This window comes from Lissotriton vulgaris, chromosome 1_1 (assembly GCF_964263255.1).
Source record: "Lissotriton vulgaris chromosome 1_1, aLisVul1.2, whole genome shotgun sequence".
Lineage (NCBI taxonomy): Eukaryota > Metazoa > Chordata > Amphibia > Caudata > Salamandridae > Lissotriton > Lissotriton vulgaris.
This window is the reverse complement of record NC_141685.1, coordinates 1,872,224,327-1,872,241,981: the sequence shown is the minus strand read 5'-3', so window position 1 is coordinate 1,872,241,981 and position 17,655 is coordinate 1,872,224,327. Positions and strand designations below refer to the sequence as shown.

The window sequence follows — 17,655 nt, the reverse complement described above, 5'->3', positions numbered from 1 at the left end:
GCAACGCGTTGATGTTGAGAACATGATGTGTTGGAATTTTCCCCACAGTCGGGTCACTGCGTCTTAGACGAACCTCACAGACGGTGTTGAAGAGTTGGCTCTGCGCTGTCGTCGGGCCTTGCATTCGGTTCCTGTATCATCATCTATTCGGCACTGCTTCAGCGTCGGGGAGCGATGCATTGATTTTTACAGAAAAGCAGCTACAGAACCCACTTCTAAGGCCCAGGACTTGAGGTGGTGTCTCAGGCAAGGGTAAGACTCACAGATGCCAGAGTTCAGCAGCACCAACAGAGTTGCAAGAAGTCCTTTGTGTACCTGAGACTTCAGAAAACAGGAGGCTATCCAGCAAGCACTTAGAGAATTTTGCTTTCGAGGATGTTGAGAGCAGGGCCAGTCCCTATCATTACACGGCAAGAAGCTGCAGTCGGCAGGCCAAGCTGCAAAGTGGCAGCCCCTCCTGTAGTACCACAATTAGCAGGCAGCAGGCCAACACGCCAAGGCAGGTAGCAAAGTGCCAGTTGCTCCTACATCACAGGAGCTCTTCTTCCTAGCAGAATATCCTTAGTTCCAGCAAACATGTAATTTGGTGGAACCAGGGGTCTAGTTCGTATACACAAATGTGAATTTGAAGTGGGGGAGACATCGAAGAGGCCTTTGAAGATCACAGGTTCCCTACCTTTCCTGTCCTGGCTTCAGACAAACTACCGGGGGGCATGCAGCCTTTTGTGTGGGGACAGGCAGAGCCCTATTCAGGTACATGTCTCAGCTCCTCCCTCCCAACCTACCTCAGGAAGGCACATCAACCTGGTGATGGGCCATCAGAATGCAAATGTCCCACCCCAGCTCTCTTTGTGAGAATGTTCAGAGGGAATGCACAAAGCCCAACTGTCAACCTAACCCAGACATATATTCAGAGACTGGCAAAGGGACAGAATGGTTAAAGTAAGAACGTGCCAACTGTCTAAAAGTGGCATTTACAGACCTGCAATTTAAAAACCAACTTAACAAAAAAATATGTTTTTAAATTGGTAGTCCAGAGACACTAAACTCCAATTTTCTATCTCATCCCAATGGGAAATTACACTTAAAAGATGTTTTAAAGCAACCCCCATGTTAACCTATGGGAGAGATAGGCCTTGCAGTAGCGAAAATTGAATTTAGAAATGTTTCACTACCAAGACATGTAAAACTCAAAGTACATGTCCTACCTTTTAAATACACTGCACCCTGCCCTTGGGGCTGGCTAGGGCCTACTTTGGGGATGACATATGTAATAAAAGGGAAGGTTTGGGCCTGGCAAGTAGTTTAACTTGCCGGGTCGAATGGCAGTTAAGAACTGCCCACACAGGCTCTGCAATGGCAGGCTTGAGCCATGTTTAAAGGTCTACTGAGTGGGTGGCACAAACAGTGCTGCAGGCCCACCAGTAGCATTACATTTACAGGCCCTGGTCACATATAGTGCACTGTACTAGGGGCTTGCAAGTAAATTAAATATCCCAATTGTGGCTAAACCAACATAACCATGTTTAGAGTACAGAGCATATGCACTTTATCACTGGTTAGCAGTGGTAAAGTGCCCAGGATCCTAAAGCCAGCAAAAATGAAGTCAGCAAGACAAGCGGCCAGGAGACAAAAAGTCTCTGTTTAAGTGTTTTGTAGCAGTCCACTAGTTCCTTCTTTGCTGGTCAACCACTAAATTCCTACAGAAAAACGAGCCAGGGATCTGGTTGGTCTTAAGTGCTTAATTTGAGCTGGTGGTTTCCTGTGCCTGACACTGTCACTTAATTGTCAACACTGTTACTTATGACCATCTGGCACATTGTGGAACTATTTGTCTAAATTAGAAATTAAAACAACAATAGTTCTTTATTAATTCAGTATACAGTAAAATGGACTAATCCTTGCCAGTCAGGCCGTTAATAGAGCTTAGGGGCCTCGAATAGTTTGAATTGCTACACTTGTAAGGTGTGGTGTTTGGTAGTTGTGTTGGTTTTGTCATTGGAGGCACTGGCAGGGACAATGGGTGGTGCAAGATGAAGTGGCCTCCTGACCCTGGTCCTGGCACTTAAGTTTTTTGTAAATTAAGCACTGGAGAGCAAACAGATGAGCCCAGATATCGAAACAGATAGCTTGTAAGTCACAGCACCGATGATATGTAAAGGTATGTAGAGACTACGTAAAATAAAAAAGTTATTGTTACACCTATTACTTTAATCAATTTACACATACTTCAGTTTAATACATTGCATTTGATTACTATATTGAGTGTAATTTATTCAAAATAAGAATTTATTGAGTGCACAAGAGGATGATACGAAATTAGGTTATGGCCGATGGGGGAGGTGAGTGGGTGGTGAACCTGGTGCACTGTGCTGCCATTCCTTTGGCTGTGGTACACTGCCATCTTTGTAGACTGGAATACATGTGCTTTATGAGAAGCTACAGAATGTCTGAGTGACTGGGGGAAGAGAAACTGGAAGGGCATGTGGGAGCTTAGTGGGTGTCTGAGTAGATGCATAATGGAGCATGGTAGAGGCGCATCACAGGAGCCCTGTGAACGTGCCAGTAACTCCCATTACCAGCTCCTATCTTTTTGCACTTCCTTGTTGTTGTTTGATGCTTGGAAAAGTCATATACAGACAACATTGTACAACCCAACATTCTTGAGCGAGTGTGTACAACACGTATCAATGCAGACATGGCTCGCGGTGGGACGAAAAGTGTTCAAGTGCACAGGGCAAGGGGCCTCGGAGTTGTTCAAGAAGATCACAGGTTCAGTTTTTTTGCAAGGCATCGTAACTGGTGCCTAAAACCGATTTCTTACTTGTGCAGTGATGCAGAGAAAGTTTGGCCTTTTGACGTAGAAGCGTTCACATAAGTGTTTTCCAACTTCATGTTCAACGTTTGCACTCTTCACGAAGTCCCAAAGAGCCCTTGACAGGGCACCAAACATCTTGTTCTACTTTTAGAAACCACGCACTATCCCCGAATCAGGATCCGCGGTCACTTGTTGACAAAGAAATGCCACACTAGATTAGTTTTTACTGAAAGCGAAACGGCGATGGCTGCTTCCCCTTCTGTAACTCATTAGGAGAGATAATAAGGGCCCTCAGTGTTAGTGCAATGCATTGTTCCCTCAAGCAGGACGCCATCTCGTTTATGTGCGGGCCTGCTTAATCACTGCACAGAGCATGGGCAACAGGAATGCAACCCTCGGGGAGGGGATCCGAATCAAGGAATGGGAAAGCTAGCACCACACACGGAACACAGCCGCATAAACAAGAAATACGACGAATAACTAACTATGAAATGGGCCAACCTGAGAAACAGTGCTTCACAGCCCTGTGGATGCTGCTTTCACTCCTTCAACAGTGTTCTACATACATTTGATGCCACCACCTTTTCCCAGAAGGTATTCAGTACACCAGCTAATGCCAATTTGAGTGGCACAGGAACGACTGCAGGATGGCATCATCTACCGATTGCTTCACACACTCTGTCGTGGCCCAACACCTTTGATGGCTGTGCTCCTAATGGCTCATATACAATCCTACAGTGCTGATCTGGTGGCATACTGCAATACATTCATAAGCACACAGTCAAGCTTTGTAATATTTCAGCAACACAATATTTCCACTTCAGACACCGAGCAGGTGCACGGTTTTTATTAATGCAGCACGTCAATACTGAAACAGTGCTTTATTAAAATCGATGGTAAGAAATATGTCTTTACAAATTATTTTAAAAAATACACCAAGAAGTGCATCAATGGGAATCTTTTCCCTCGCCTTTAGCAGCAATATGGACCGTGTCACGCCCACCACATCTCCATACTAATGACTTCCGGCCATATCCCCAAAGGAACTGAGGGTCTCTCACCAATCTGAAATGTCAAAATGATTATTGAATACCTACCACAACTGCTCATTTGGAGCTGAAGTAAACAAGCAAAGGTTGTAAGAGATAAGTGACGTGGGTAATACAGAGTACGAAAGTTGCCAAAACAGGACGAACATATAAAACAAGCATTGTCAAAGCCAAACGGTCATGCTTATGTGGGAGCTGTTGGCTTTGACAAGGTGTTTTAGACATGTTGTTCACCAGTCTGGCTGCTGTTTGGCATGGCTAAAGATTAGGGGTGTGGCTTGGAGTGAGATGGGGTAGATAGGAGTGTGGTAGATTGGGTAGAGTGGAATGCGTTGATTGATTTAGGTTAGAGTGGGGTAGATAGGTGTAGATTGGAGTAGGATAGATTGTGTTAGGTTGGAGTGGGGGTAGAGTGTGGGAGACTGAAGTGGGATAGATTGGAGTGGGGCAGATTAGAGGGGAGTGTACTAAATTGGAATGGGGTAGATTAGAGTGTAGTAGATTGAGATTGTAGTGGAGTGGGGTAGATTGGATCGTAGTGGAGTGGATTGGGGTAGACTAGAGTAGAATCAGGTAGATTGGGGCTGAGTGGGATAGATTGAAGAGGGGGAAATTGGGGTGGGGTAGATTGGAGTGCGTGAGTTTGTTAGATTAGCGTGGTAGATTGGAGTGTGGTAGATTGCACTGAGCAGATTGGGGTGAAGTGGAGTATACTAAAGTGGAGTAGACTGGAGTAGATTAGAGTTGGGTAGATTGGAGTTGGGTGTATTGGGGTAGTGCACAGACAATGTACCTCTTGAGGGCGAGCCCCTCAAAAGGGGAATGAGGGCCCCATGGATCTCACAAAACACCCATCAATAGGCAGGTAGTGCTGTCACCCATTGTCATCTCTCACTGAACCTGCCAGCCAGGGAATCTCTGTCACCCTTTAAAGTGCAAGGCAGTTGCAGTCTGCACTGTGGAAGACGGAGTGGCTTCTTCAGACAGCTGGCCTGCCTTTCACTAATTCTCTGCCACCAGGGCAGCTGTGAGTTTGTGTCTGCCCTGCAGGCAGTGACTTATGTGTAACTGAGTGCACTGTCCCTGTTGCACCCGGCGCACCCTGTTAAAGGTGCACTATGGTGCAAACAGGGACCGTGTACCCTATCTATCGGCTGGCCCCAGGTATTACTCATGGTGGACCGGCTCTTTATTATAGCTGGTGCTAGCAGTCGCTCCTGTGCTACCAAGGGTCCGGAGTTAACGCTAGTCCAAGATTCAAGGAGAAGGCCCAATTGCACACACTGCAAAGAGGAGCCGCCACTGTATTTCTTGAGTGTGTTTAATATTACCATTGATGTACCAAACAAAGTAAAGTGGAGATTTTAAGGCTTGGGTATGCATTATATATGATATGAAAATGCTATTCACTTTTAAATGCACCTGTTACTTCCTGTCGAGTCGACTGTCGAGTGTTCATAAGTATCAATAACTTGCATTAGCTTTTCTTGTATCTACTGAACAGCGATATTTGCTCATGTCTAAGTATCAGGTTAATCACTAAGGAATACAATAATTAAACATATTTTCAGTAGTACTTTAACATCTCAATTTGCATATGGTAAACATATCTTTTGCAGCTCATGTGCAGGAAGAAAAGACAAAAAAAACTACTTTAAATCGCACATTTGAGCAAAAACAGCAGTTACACGCGAGCGCTATCGATTCAATGATTCAACCAAACAAAGCAAAGCATTATAATATATAGTCTAGGAATATTTCTGCCGCAAAATTTCCTTCCAGCCTGGCACACTGTGTGAAGTTAAAATGATATGTGGCCCCTTTCACAGAGATCTTATTATGAGTCAGAATGACTTACTCTGGTAGTAGGCCTTGCTTACCCCTGATTTCTAGGAGTAAGTAGGAGGTATTAAAAGAGTCATTCTCACGCCCCGGTGTCCCAAAATTGCTGTTTACTACAAGAAAATAACCACTCCTAATGACCCCTGGAAGCCAGGAACCTGACAAACACATGCCTTACCTTAATTTCCAGCACATTTTTGCTGCCTGTAGAAATCACCAATGGCTTTTCAAAAGTCTCGAAAACAGGATCATCCACGTAGAGGAAATCAAAGGTCTCAGAGGTGAATCCATCAAGAATGAAAAACACCTGCGCTGCAATCGGGGTCTTCAGACTTAGGGCTTTCAGAGAAGGCGTCGAACAGCAGGTTATTTCTGTTTCAGAGTGATGCTTACATGCCTGGAATGATATTGTTACTCAGTTACTAACCCACACGCATAACATAAAACACAATTCTGAAAAAACACCCAAAATACATTGGAGCGAAAAACCCTGTTAATGGAAGACCTCGATGTCTGCTATTGTGTTCATAAGTGGAAGTGGCTTAGGGAGAGCCAAGCCAAGGCCTGACTTGGACCTAAGAGTTAGAACGTGAGCCAATCCATCAAAGTATGTGACATATAAATCATGCAACAGAAGTATTGTTAAACTATAGTAAAGACTCTGCAAAATTGAAAACGATAAATAATTTTAGAACTTGAAGCATTTTAGTTCATAAATTGTATTTAATAGGAGGGATAGTTTCTATTTTAAGACTTAGAAACATTTGTAAACTGCTCCTCCCTGCCCTGCCATCAATGCAATTAGTGACCCACGACTTACGTCTGTTGTGTACCTGCCATATATAGACATTATTGTTATTATAGATGGACAGCATTATAGTCTATAAAAGCATAAACAAGAGAGGGTGCCACATATTACACAAATACAATGTGATCTCAACTCTATGGAAGGCCTAGAGAGTCCTAAGGTAGGGAGGTATATATTAGTAAGTGGGACATGTATGCTAAGATATCCCCTTTCAGCAAAACCCCACACATTGTCGTTTTGCTGTGGAAAAGTTAGTAGCTCTATTGGCTAACAAAGGGTTACCGGTTGGCACCCAGCTTGGCTGCCTTCTGAATGGGACTACCTAACTGGGTCCTGTTAGGTATCAAAATAATCATGGCATTGAACCCAGCCTGATGCCCAGGTTGAATTTAATGTCATTATTAAAGTAAGGCAACTTTTAGAAAGGTGCCCATACTGTGCCCCAGTGGTCCAGTAGCCTCACACAGGCTACAACCTACAGAGAGTTTCAGCCAGCCTGGGGAGTAGTGTAAATGATTCCCAGGCTTAGGATCAAACACAGCCTGCCACAGGGTGAAATGTTACCTCCCCTTCACAGGAAGCTACTGGGGGTGTTTGCCTAAAAGAGGAGCTTCAACTGGGAAGTCAGCTTTGATGGGCAAAGGTGATAACACCCCTGAGGAGCTGCCCTTTGTTCACACAGACTACCTGGAGACAGGACCAGAGAGGGAAAACCTGTCCCTAAACTTTTTTCTGTGTGCCTGTAGCCCCCACGTAGCCACACCTCTAGGATGGGCTACTGAGCTCCTATCTTCCGAAGAAGGATCCCAACATCTTGAGAGGGACCAGAATGAATGAAAGAAATTCTTTGACCTCCTCCCTTTGTCTGCCAGAGGCACTGTGGCAGTGGCGCTAATCACATCCAGGATGGACTTCTGCAATAGCCTGTATGCGGGGGCAAATAAAGCGGCCCTGCACAGGCTGCAGATGGTCCAACATGCTGCAGCAAGACTAGTTCTTAGATGGCCCAGAAAAACCTCAGCCTCTGCAGCACTGGATGTGCTTAATTGGCTCCCTATTCAAAAGCGTATCCTGTTTAAGGTCCTAATAATTACTTTCAGGGCCTTCCACAAGCAGGGTCCACAATATCTGCTCAAAAACTTTAACCGCTACCACCCTACTCGAGAACTTAGATCCTCAACAGCCAATTTGATGGTTGTTCCAAAGTTTAGACTTGCTACAAGAGGAGGAAAAACTCTAGCAGTAAGAGGGCTAAGGCTTGGAACAAACTGCCTCATCAACTCCGTGCAATTACCTGCGAATGGAAGTTTAGAAAATCCCTTAAAACATGGATCTATAGTATGGCGGATGCAACCTGCAAAACACTGGTCTAGGATCTCAAAGGCAATGAGAGAACAACAAACTTCACCATCTCTGAGTACACAAGTCAAAGCGCCAAGATGCTCCCTGGAGTGATTGTGCGCTATACAAGTTCCCCCTCACATCACATCACATCACATCACTCTGGGATTGCCAGATGCCACAAATAACTGCAAAGTCACTAGCCACTGGGCTACCAGCCACTGGGCTGGTAGCCCAGTGGCTAGTGACCATTTGGTCCACTTGGGTCACTTGAATGGGAGAAATAGGGATCCCCTGGCTCCCTGGACCCTTAAATCACCCTGGATTTGGAAAAAGGACCGAAGATGGACTGTCCTGCTGCCCTTGGAACTGCACAAGGAGAAGCTGTACCATCTGTTGGACTGCACCTTCTGCACTTTGGACTAGTGAAGTTTGAACTGTGCTTTTGGCTCCTAGCTTGGGGAAATGTTAATCCTCAGCCCCAGACAAGAGAAGTGAGTCTGTCGTGGGCTTCCTATATGGATATTGTAATTTTCCCTATGTTAGCCTAACTATGCACATTGTAGGCCGCTTCTGCTTTACACATGTTACCAAAGCACACACTTGTTTTTGTGTTGTTTTTTCACATATATTTAGCACATATTTTTGTACTTTTCCTGGTATTTTGTCTGCACAGCCAAGGCAAGGTCAAACAGCACTGCTTTTTGTTATTTTCTGTGTTCGGACACTAGCACCTAGAGATAATAGAGACACCCAGCTGCTGTTTCTAAAAACAAGTTTTTCATATAATCCAGGACATTTCGTTCTAAACACACAGAGAGCGGAGACTGGCAGACAGTGCAAAGGTCCTGAGACAAGAATGCTGCATCAGCTGGGATGTAGAGTAACTATGTATGAATGCTAAGGTATGGAGTCTGCAGCTAAACTTAGAGAACTATCATCTATAATCATTTAGCCATAGAAGTGAGGGTGGGTTTATGCAAATCTGTCAGATAATATGGCAGGACTCTTTATTGTATATAGTCTAATAGCTATGCTAATGACATAAATGACCTGTATTTCTTTGCTAGTTGTGGTGCAACTATTATACATTAGAGCACAATAGTTTAAATAAACATTATAAACTTTCTTAGTGTTTCTTTTATATTTATTGTGGACAAATTCAAGTGTGAGAGCTAAAAGGGGTAACCTGCTTCAGCAATCCAGAGAGGGTCGGGAGTACTGTGTTCTGGGGGCCAGATCACTTGTCTATCTGGAAAGGTTAAGAGATCAAGCGAGGTACTATGAGCTAGTCGAATTCGGCCTTTAGATGCTGATGGGGTATGTAAACTCAGTCCCTACATGCTGATGATCTATGGTCCAAAGCATAGTGCTGTTCCTGAGCAGTATCCCTGCAACAAGTTGAAGGATCAGTCTGCTGATCTCCTGTAACCAGCTCTAGGGACAAAAGAGATGAAGATGCCGATCTGGCAAGTTGCAAGCCACTTGAGAAGATTTACTGCTAGCTGCTGCAGGGTGCCCCAACAGACCAATCCTCAATGGTCAAAAGTTGCACCCAAGTTAGGCAGATCCTGGAGTGCTATCAGAGTCTGGATTGGTTGCCCAAGAAGGACACTAGCCCCCACTAAAGGATGTGCCTCCTACCACTGTATCCGGAAATCCAAAGGCCACCTACCGCTACCTTCTACCCCTGAAAAGAGGACTTCATGGGACCCCGACCTCTGTGGACCAAGTCACCCCACTTTACCCGTGGACCGAGGAAGCACCACAAAATCACCCCGTCTACCACGCCGCATCCGGAGCATCTTTGATTATCTTTTCATCCTGCATCCCTAGCATAAGGACCACTCTCTTGTAGTCTATGGTGGTCTTGCTGTAAAGGCTGGCATTGGTGTGGAAAATGCTCTAGTGGCCAGCTAATTGTCCATAGTATCCGTACTGGTCCCCTAGACCTTCATCCAGTCGGAGTTAGCCATCCAAGCCGGGCCGGAGAAGCCGAACTAATGTTTCAAACTATTGAGAAGTTTGCTAAGTTTTTGTTGACCAGAGCCTGTATGCTGTTAAAATGAAAAGTGATACATTCTTTAAATATCTGTATCTGCAGAACCTTCGGGTGGAATTTGCTCATCAAGAACTTGAAAAATTCATTAAAATACAATCTATTTTTATAAATTGTGTTGTTTATCTTTTATGTTGTGTGACTTTCTTATTTCGTTGTTTGGTACTCTTAAATGCTTTACATTAAGCTCCTATGTCCAAGCCTTGCTGCTCAAAGTCACAGTTACCCAGGGTTGAGATTAAGCTTTAAAAATTTGCCTGAGAGGACCCAATAATGGTTGTGCGAGTATATTTCATGATAAGGCTACCTAGCCATCTCAAATCAAACACCCAGATTCTCACAGTGGGAATATATTATTTGTGTTTTATTTCATTTGGCTGTAGTTAGTAGTCACTGATTGGAGGGAGAGCAAATTGTGCTGTCTGAAATAATTTTTTTTAAAGTTGTAGTTTAAGCTGATATTTTCAACTAAGGGCATTACAACCAGAGTTATAGATCCATGATAGAGAGCATCATTCCACTACAAGTTATGCCAAATTCAGCTCTTTGCACCTTTAGGTCTCTATACTTTGCTAGCTGTATTTTCTACAGTAACTTCAAAAGGTGCACAAATACCATTCTTGGTAGGGAAACATAAATACAACAACACACAAAACCCAGTTTCCTTAGAACACATTTTACAATATTTTTCTTTGTAATTCTGCCTCCACTTCTTTTCAAGAAAAGGACTAATGTGAGTTACAACACCCTGGATTAACATAAGAATGCATGCCATTGCTAATTCCAATGGAGAAATTGGATTTGTAACATAAAACCAGGTTAACTAAAGTAAATAAGTTGTAATTCCATCATTTCCAATCAGTAACACAATTTCAGTATATTCACAGAGTATGGCTTGGACACGAAGGACCCATGACATCATAGGAAGAGGTATCCCACGGCCATTAGCACTGAAAAAGGCCAATCCCGTTTAAAATGTGTTGCTTCAGCATATTACTAAAGAATGATTGATAAAAAGTAAAAGAACAATTAACAAAGCTAATAAAAACTAAGGGAACAATTATTTTAAAAATCAAATCAAATAGGTTTCAAACAGCGAAAAATGAGAAGCAGTTGCTACCTCTGGCTACGTGCACGACACCACTATAGTAAGAAATTATAATGTGGAGTTATTCAGGTTGAAAACATTGCAAAGCAGGAGACAGATTATTTATGAAAGACCAACAAAAACAGTTATCCTCAGTGCCCAGATTTCCTTTAAAAACCTTACAAATTGGGGGACTTTTGAAATTTAGTAACCTACATTTGAATGCAATATTTCATTTTCCTATTGGAAAAAAGAAGTTCTCTGTATCCCAAAACAAGTTATTTAAAATAAAACAGTTAGCCCGGGTAATTCTCTTACATGAATTATTAACGGAAACATAATACACTTTTTTGATCCATTAATCAGAAATTTGGGACTTTTGAGAACCGATTACAGAAATCTGTTGATGAATAGTGGGCTTTGCAACACAGTTCTAGTCTGATGGTTCCAATGTCTCGATTTTCAGGTTCCGCAATCGTTAAGGTTATTTGATTGGTGTAAATTAATTGCACTTGTTATCTACTCTAGACTACTGATGTCTTTTAAATTAATAGCGGCGGTATTCTAACTTTGTTTGTGGCTATTTGTTCAAATTGGTTTACACAGGCGATCCTTCAGCAGGCAGGCCGTCGAGGAAGATGCTTTTAGAGGAAGATACAAATCCAATAAAAGCCTTTCGAGGTGATGCAATGTGACTGATTGGTAAGGTCCAGGAAAATCTAATTTTGGATGCCCTAATTGCCATGTGATTTGACATGACATTCTTAGCTCGCAATTGGTTTTAGCAATTGAAAAATATGATGTCTTTAGTGGTCAAGAAATGTTAGCTAGCAAATCTTGTTTATAAATTCAATATAGGGCCCATATAATTAAGATTCTGTCAAGCAGGGAGCACCTATAACTTTTGCAATGGTCATTCTTTTCTTCAGATTCTAAACATGTATTCTGTGTACACATTTGAGACAGAAAACATACAACGACCGCTACACAAACAAAAAATGACACTCACCAGAATCATTTGTGCATGCGACACACTGCTGCTGCTCCACAAATAACTGCACTAAAAACACATTAAGGTGTTGTTGCTTGCTTGTGGCACATGGTATACGAGGATGATAAGGGAAGTACCAGGAACTTGTTGGCAGATTCAAGTAGCACTCCACTGACCATTTCTTTATCATTTCACAGATTGTAGAAGACAATGGATATTTTTCACAATTAATGATATAATTAGCAATTCAAGCACTAATGGAATACAAGAGTACCATCATCACCGAGATGGAGGACGGCCCGGGACCAGGGTTCGATTCCCGGCGCGGCAGGTTTCTGGACCAGGGTCAGCGGACTCGATAATTCTCTCGCCTCGGTGCCCACTCTGATCAGCGATCACACTCGGCAACTCTGGGCATTAGCTTGCCTCATCTTCACTAACGGCCCCACCAGACCGCCGGGGATGGCTGGTCTCACCATGGAGATACCAATTAAGGGACCATCTCTCAGGGAAGCCAGGAAGGGTTTCGCAGCGATCGAAGCGCCTTGGGACCCTCCGGGTAAGTAGTGCGCTATATAAATGCCTATACAATACAATACAATACAAAGGATAACACTATTTGACATGATAGGCTGCGCTATTCGTAAAGGTACTGAAACAGGGTAGTAGTGCACACATGCAAGGCTAGCACACAGAGGACCAAATATATCTTGCAACAAAAAGATGAAACACATTTTGGCTATAATGCTAAAAAATGAAATGTCAGTTATTACTTTAAGGTACTTCCAGAATATTTAATTGATTATTAATAAGGTCTGCTAAGATCAGACAAGTTAAATAAAAAATGCTGGGGTCTTCGAAAAAAGTGTTTTTAATTTCTAAAATAGGTTTAAAAGTGCCAATAAACAGGACAGAGAACGGGAAATCAACTACACTGCCCAATAAATTCAATTATTGCATGCAGCAGAACACCATTGATAAATCAATAATGTTCAAATCTTTAATATTGCCAGTAGGGAGTCTAGGCAGCTGGTTGCCACTTAAGTCTTATTGGGTTTAGTGCCCATTCAGAGACATACTTGTCACAGATTTCATTCTCATGAGATTAGCTCATTTGTTCATCCTTGCTAAATTGGTAATTTGAGTACAAATGCGATAGGTAATAATTTCTAAAAATTAAGTGTGTTATAACTTAGAGATATAAGTGCAGGTAATGCACAAGTTACCAAGAGTTCAATAATACTTTGAAAAAGGAACTGAGAAATTAAGAACCTGCGACTGTTTTAGGCAGAAAGAGGGGGGACTAGAATTAAATGCGAAAAAACTTCTAAAAATATTGGCCTCATATAAGCAGCAGAAACTAATTAACTATAATACATATGAACAATAGGTATATAAAGAGGGGAAACCAGGGTACTGACGTCACAAAAATAATACTGCCAAATCATAAACTAAAGCATAAAATTTAGAACAGGAAATCTCTAAATTATCAAACAAAAGAGAGGCAATCCTTATACAATTCACCACACAAGATGTTAGGAAAGCAATTTATCAAACCCCACCAATAAAATCCTACGGGTGTTGGTATATCTGTTGAATTCAATAAACATTTTGCTTAAAGAATTATATCCCAAGTGACATAACTGTTTAATCATCTGCCATATTAAAGGGGCAGTGCCTTACTCTTTTCAAATGGGGGCAACCATTATCTTTCATATATCAGGTATGGCAGAAAATGAATGTGAATTGTTTACTATACTCACACTTCAAAACAGATTTTATACAATCATGACAAAGGGGAGATGGATACATGTAATAGTCACAGCAATACTTCTGATTGATGCAGAAAATGCACTCAACCCGCTAAACTGAGGTTTTAAGCTGGAAACACTATGGCAAAAGTATTTCCAGCTCACTTTCTAAAGTTGATAGAGGGGACCATGGCGCTAAGTCACATCTGTCAGGGGTTAACCTTTTATGCTGTACTTGCCACTGATATGTATTGGGATCAAGGAAGATGATGCAGGTGCTTGTGCTATTGGCATACTACTGAGAAAACACTCACAGGCCATCCATCCACTATTGTGCAAGGGTGCCTGCATTGGTACTAGGCAGTTAAATTTAGCGCCAGTGCTAGCGGAAATGCAGAGGTGCGCTGCATTTTTGTAAATATGGTGCATCCTTGCATTTTTAGAATGGCATAACATGGCGTTAGGAATTTTTGCTTAAAACAGTGTTCCGCCATTCTCTTGTAAATATCCCCCTTTGTTTTGCATTCCTGGCTGATTACAATGACCTAAGCTAATTATTGGGTTGGAGTGTCTTTGACATACCTATTAATCTACATGTCACTTTGAAATTATATATTCAACTAATGCTTGTGACACTGTGGATGCAGTAATAATAGCCACTCTTTAGGTGAACAATTGATCAACCTAGACATTTGAAATCTTATCTGTGCTTGGCATTGTAGAGGAGGTTCAACTGAAACACAACATCCACTCAAAATACTGACTAGGGTAAGTAGATTAGGATATTTCCTCCTCTGGTCAAAGCAGTGTCAGTCTACAATTAACACCAGTGACACTACCAAAACAATTAAGTATTTCTATTAGTTTGTACGTGTTAAAAAAATCAGAGTCCAGGCAAATTATCATCTGTGATACAATGGGCAGTTAAAAGACCTCCAGATTAATTAACAGCAATGTCTCAGAGACTGAAGAGTGAGGAAAAGTCTCGCTGTTAACTCGTTTTATTAGCAAGCAATTGTAAAATACTGAAGAGGACTACGGTTGGGCCAGATTTTAGAGAATGAACCAACAAATCTTCTGTTTATGCAAGTAATTGAGAAACTCATCAATGAGCCTAGCCACAATCTTGACCCCCTATTGTTTCGATTTTTAAACCTCCAGATGCCTGACTAAGAGCCCCTCGAACTAGTCTGGCCATGCTCTCATCAGCTCAAATTTCATATGTGCGCTAAGCACTTTAATCTACCACTCAATTCATGGTTACCAAATCCTGTATAACATTCAAGCTGAAGTACATCAAGAACACTGAAAAGGGCAATATCACTGAGAGAGCATTCTATTTTCAACTCTAAGATCATATTAATGCTAACCATCTCCTGGACCACCAGCAGTCTGGCTTCAGATGGTGCTGCATATGCAGACCTCTACCTTACATATAGTAGACAATGCCCATGCAGTAATACCATCAAACGTCTGCCAAGTTGCCTGTCATCAGATATTCGTGTGATAACCAGAGGACATGTCATTCATAGTCTTAAACAAATGTTTTAGGAAATGCTGAATTATGCAATATTATTTGATTAATGATTCACAATTGACCTGTTTAAACATATATTCTCTGTAGAATGTACTGACTTTAACAATGTATTTCTTCTTTTCCTAAAGTACATGTTCTCAACATAGTTCGTTTTCTAGCTACCACATATTCACAATGCTTAATGGTGAATACTATATTAAAACAATAATGCTTGCTTTAAGATGCAAATCTCATGACTTAATTATGTAGGCTACAACTAAAATGTCTCTACCTTTAGGAAAGTTCATTGTTACGCAGTGGAATGCTGAATAGCTAACGGTTTAGACTGTAGGATTCGTGTGGGAACTAAGAGTGGAGGTAATGCACATGAATGTTTAGCAACTAAGTTGACACTTGTACATAGCACCTTGCCGACTTCGTACGCTTACTGTGCAAAAGAAGGAAGAAGCCGGAGATCATTGGATAATCCTTCCTGATTGGCTCAAGATGACCTAACACCAGCATGGATTGTTACATATGTTTTTTATGTTGATAATATACTTGTTCCAATTTAGAATGAAGACAGTCAAGGCAGTTGATCCGGGCTATTCTTCAGCGACCATCCTTTACCCTTAGCATTTTTTTCCCTATTCGGTGTGAGCTACTGCTGACTGTGATTTCTGCCACCTACTATTTTGTGGGTGTCTATTTCTTTGATGGTTGTGGCTACCGTTGTGACTGTTTTCTTAGCTTTACTTTGAACAATTGCTACTGCAACTGTTTGCTGATGCTGATTTAAGAGAAAAACCGCATGAGTTTCTGGAAAAACTTCAGCTTCGATATGATTCTATTTCAATGCCCTTTTAAATCTGGATCTTTTCCAAAAGGACTCTTTATGGGTTCTGGAAGGTTAGAATCTACTTATAGTAGAATAGGGACTAATTTCCTTTATGGAACACTTTGTAATTTTGTTGATTGACTTTAACCATGATTTTCTTGATATTTCTCTAAACAGATTGATCTGATTTACTAATTTGAATAAAGAGACCAAAACTATATACTAAATTCTTATCGATAAATAAAGGTCTTCAAAATTATCAAAAACTCTCATCATTGACTGAACTAAATGACTAAATTGATGATGTGTATGATACTCTATTCTAAAATGGTGGCAAAGATCCGTAGCAGGGAAGCAGAACTCCCCGCCGAGCTGGAGGCCCCTATTGTGAGTTATGGGTTGAGCTGATTAAATTAAAGAAAATGTTTTTGCGCCAGCACCAGTGATATTGTCACCTTCTTTAAAAGCAATATTTACCGGTGTGTTGCATAACTAATAGTAGAAACTGAGCAAACTTGCCGGGACTCCACATTTTGAGGAGGGGCTATCATCTTTATTAGCTAAACACATTCCTTTTTCACTTGTTTCTACTTGTCCCTCTAAAATATCTTCCACTTTATTTCTCTTTGCTCTGTCTCTCTCCCTCTGCTTCCTGCCCTAACTCTTACTGTCTCATCCTTACTTTTACATTCCATATTTTCAATTCTGCTCCCCAGTAATGTGTTGAAAAGATTGAGGGGCCAGAGCAGCGCAATACAATAATCTACATGGCATCATGCCATGATACCTTCTTTCCTTTACCCTATTCCTTAACATATCTTGTTTCTTACTTCCCTCTCATGGCTCTGTTCAAACGATTTAATATTTTTGTACAATTAACAGGTTGAAAAATATTACCAGAAAACAGGATGACTGTAAACGTACTGTCTTTAGCTGCCAGCTATGTGATTTTTAAACTCTCAAAACAGAGGTAATTTCTACAACTGCCCCTTTACCAAACGTATTTGTTTATTGACCTGGTGCACTGAAACTTTATTTTATGGGATGTGAACAAAGAACAAACTTTCTCTCGGAAACTGTCACCAAAACACATACAAACTTCAAAGACTTTTATCCAAATGGGTTGAGGAGAATATTTGAGCCAATCCTCATAGTAAAACTAACATCCTTATACATCCCAATTAAGTGCTCAGTTAAGACATGGGTGTGCGAAATTTGCAAAATTTCCTTTTGTGTAATTATGTGAAATTCCTGAAAAATTCAGCAAAATTAAGTGAAATGCAAACACTTGTTTGGCTATATAGTTTAGTGTGAATTACATCTTCATTTCTATTTTCTATGCAAAAACGCACTTTGGGCAAAAAAATGCAAACAATCCAAGTACTGTGGACAGCCATTCATGTTCTGTTTGTTTGCATTGTTCCTTTGTTGTGAAATGATGTGTATCGGAACTCATTAGAAAATACACAATGTGGTGTAAAGGCATAATTTGGGGAATTTTGTGCAACAAGTGCAAAATGAAATTCAGGAAATTACACAAAGTATTCCAACCATG

The 17,655-nt window shown here is 41.4% G+C and overlaps 1 protein-coding gene across 1 annotated transcript in view; it reads right to left on the bottom strand.

Annotated features, from left to right (window-relative positions):
* MET (MET proto-oncogene, receptor tyrosine kinase) overlaps window positions 1-17,655 on the bottom strand; it is a 426,751-nt gene that overhangs the window by 94,729 nt on the left and 314,367 nt on the right. Inside the window, exon 11 of the mRNA XM_086919386.1 lies at window positions 5,888-6,106. Within this exon, the coding sequence (XP_086775512.1) occupies window positions 5,888-6,106 (219 nt within the window). The remainder of the gene's footprint in view (window positions 1-5,887; window positions 6,107-17,655) is intronic.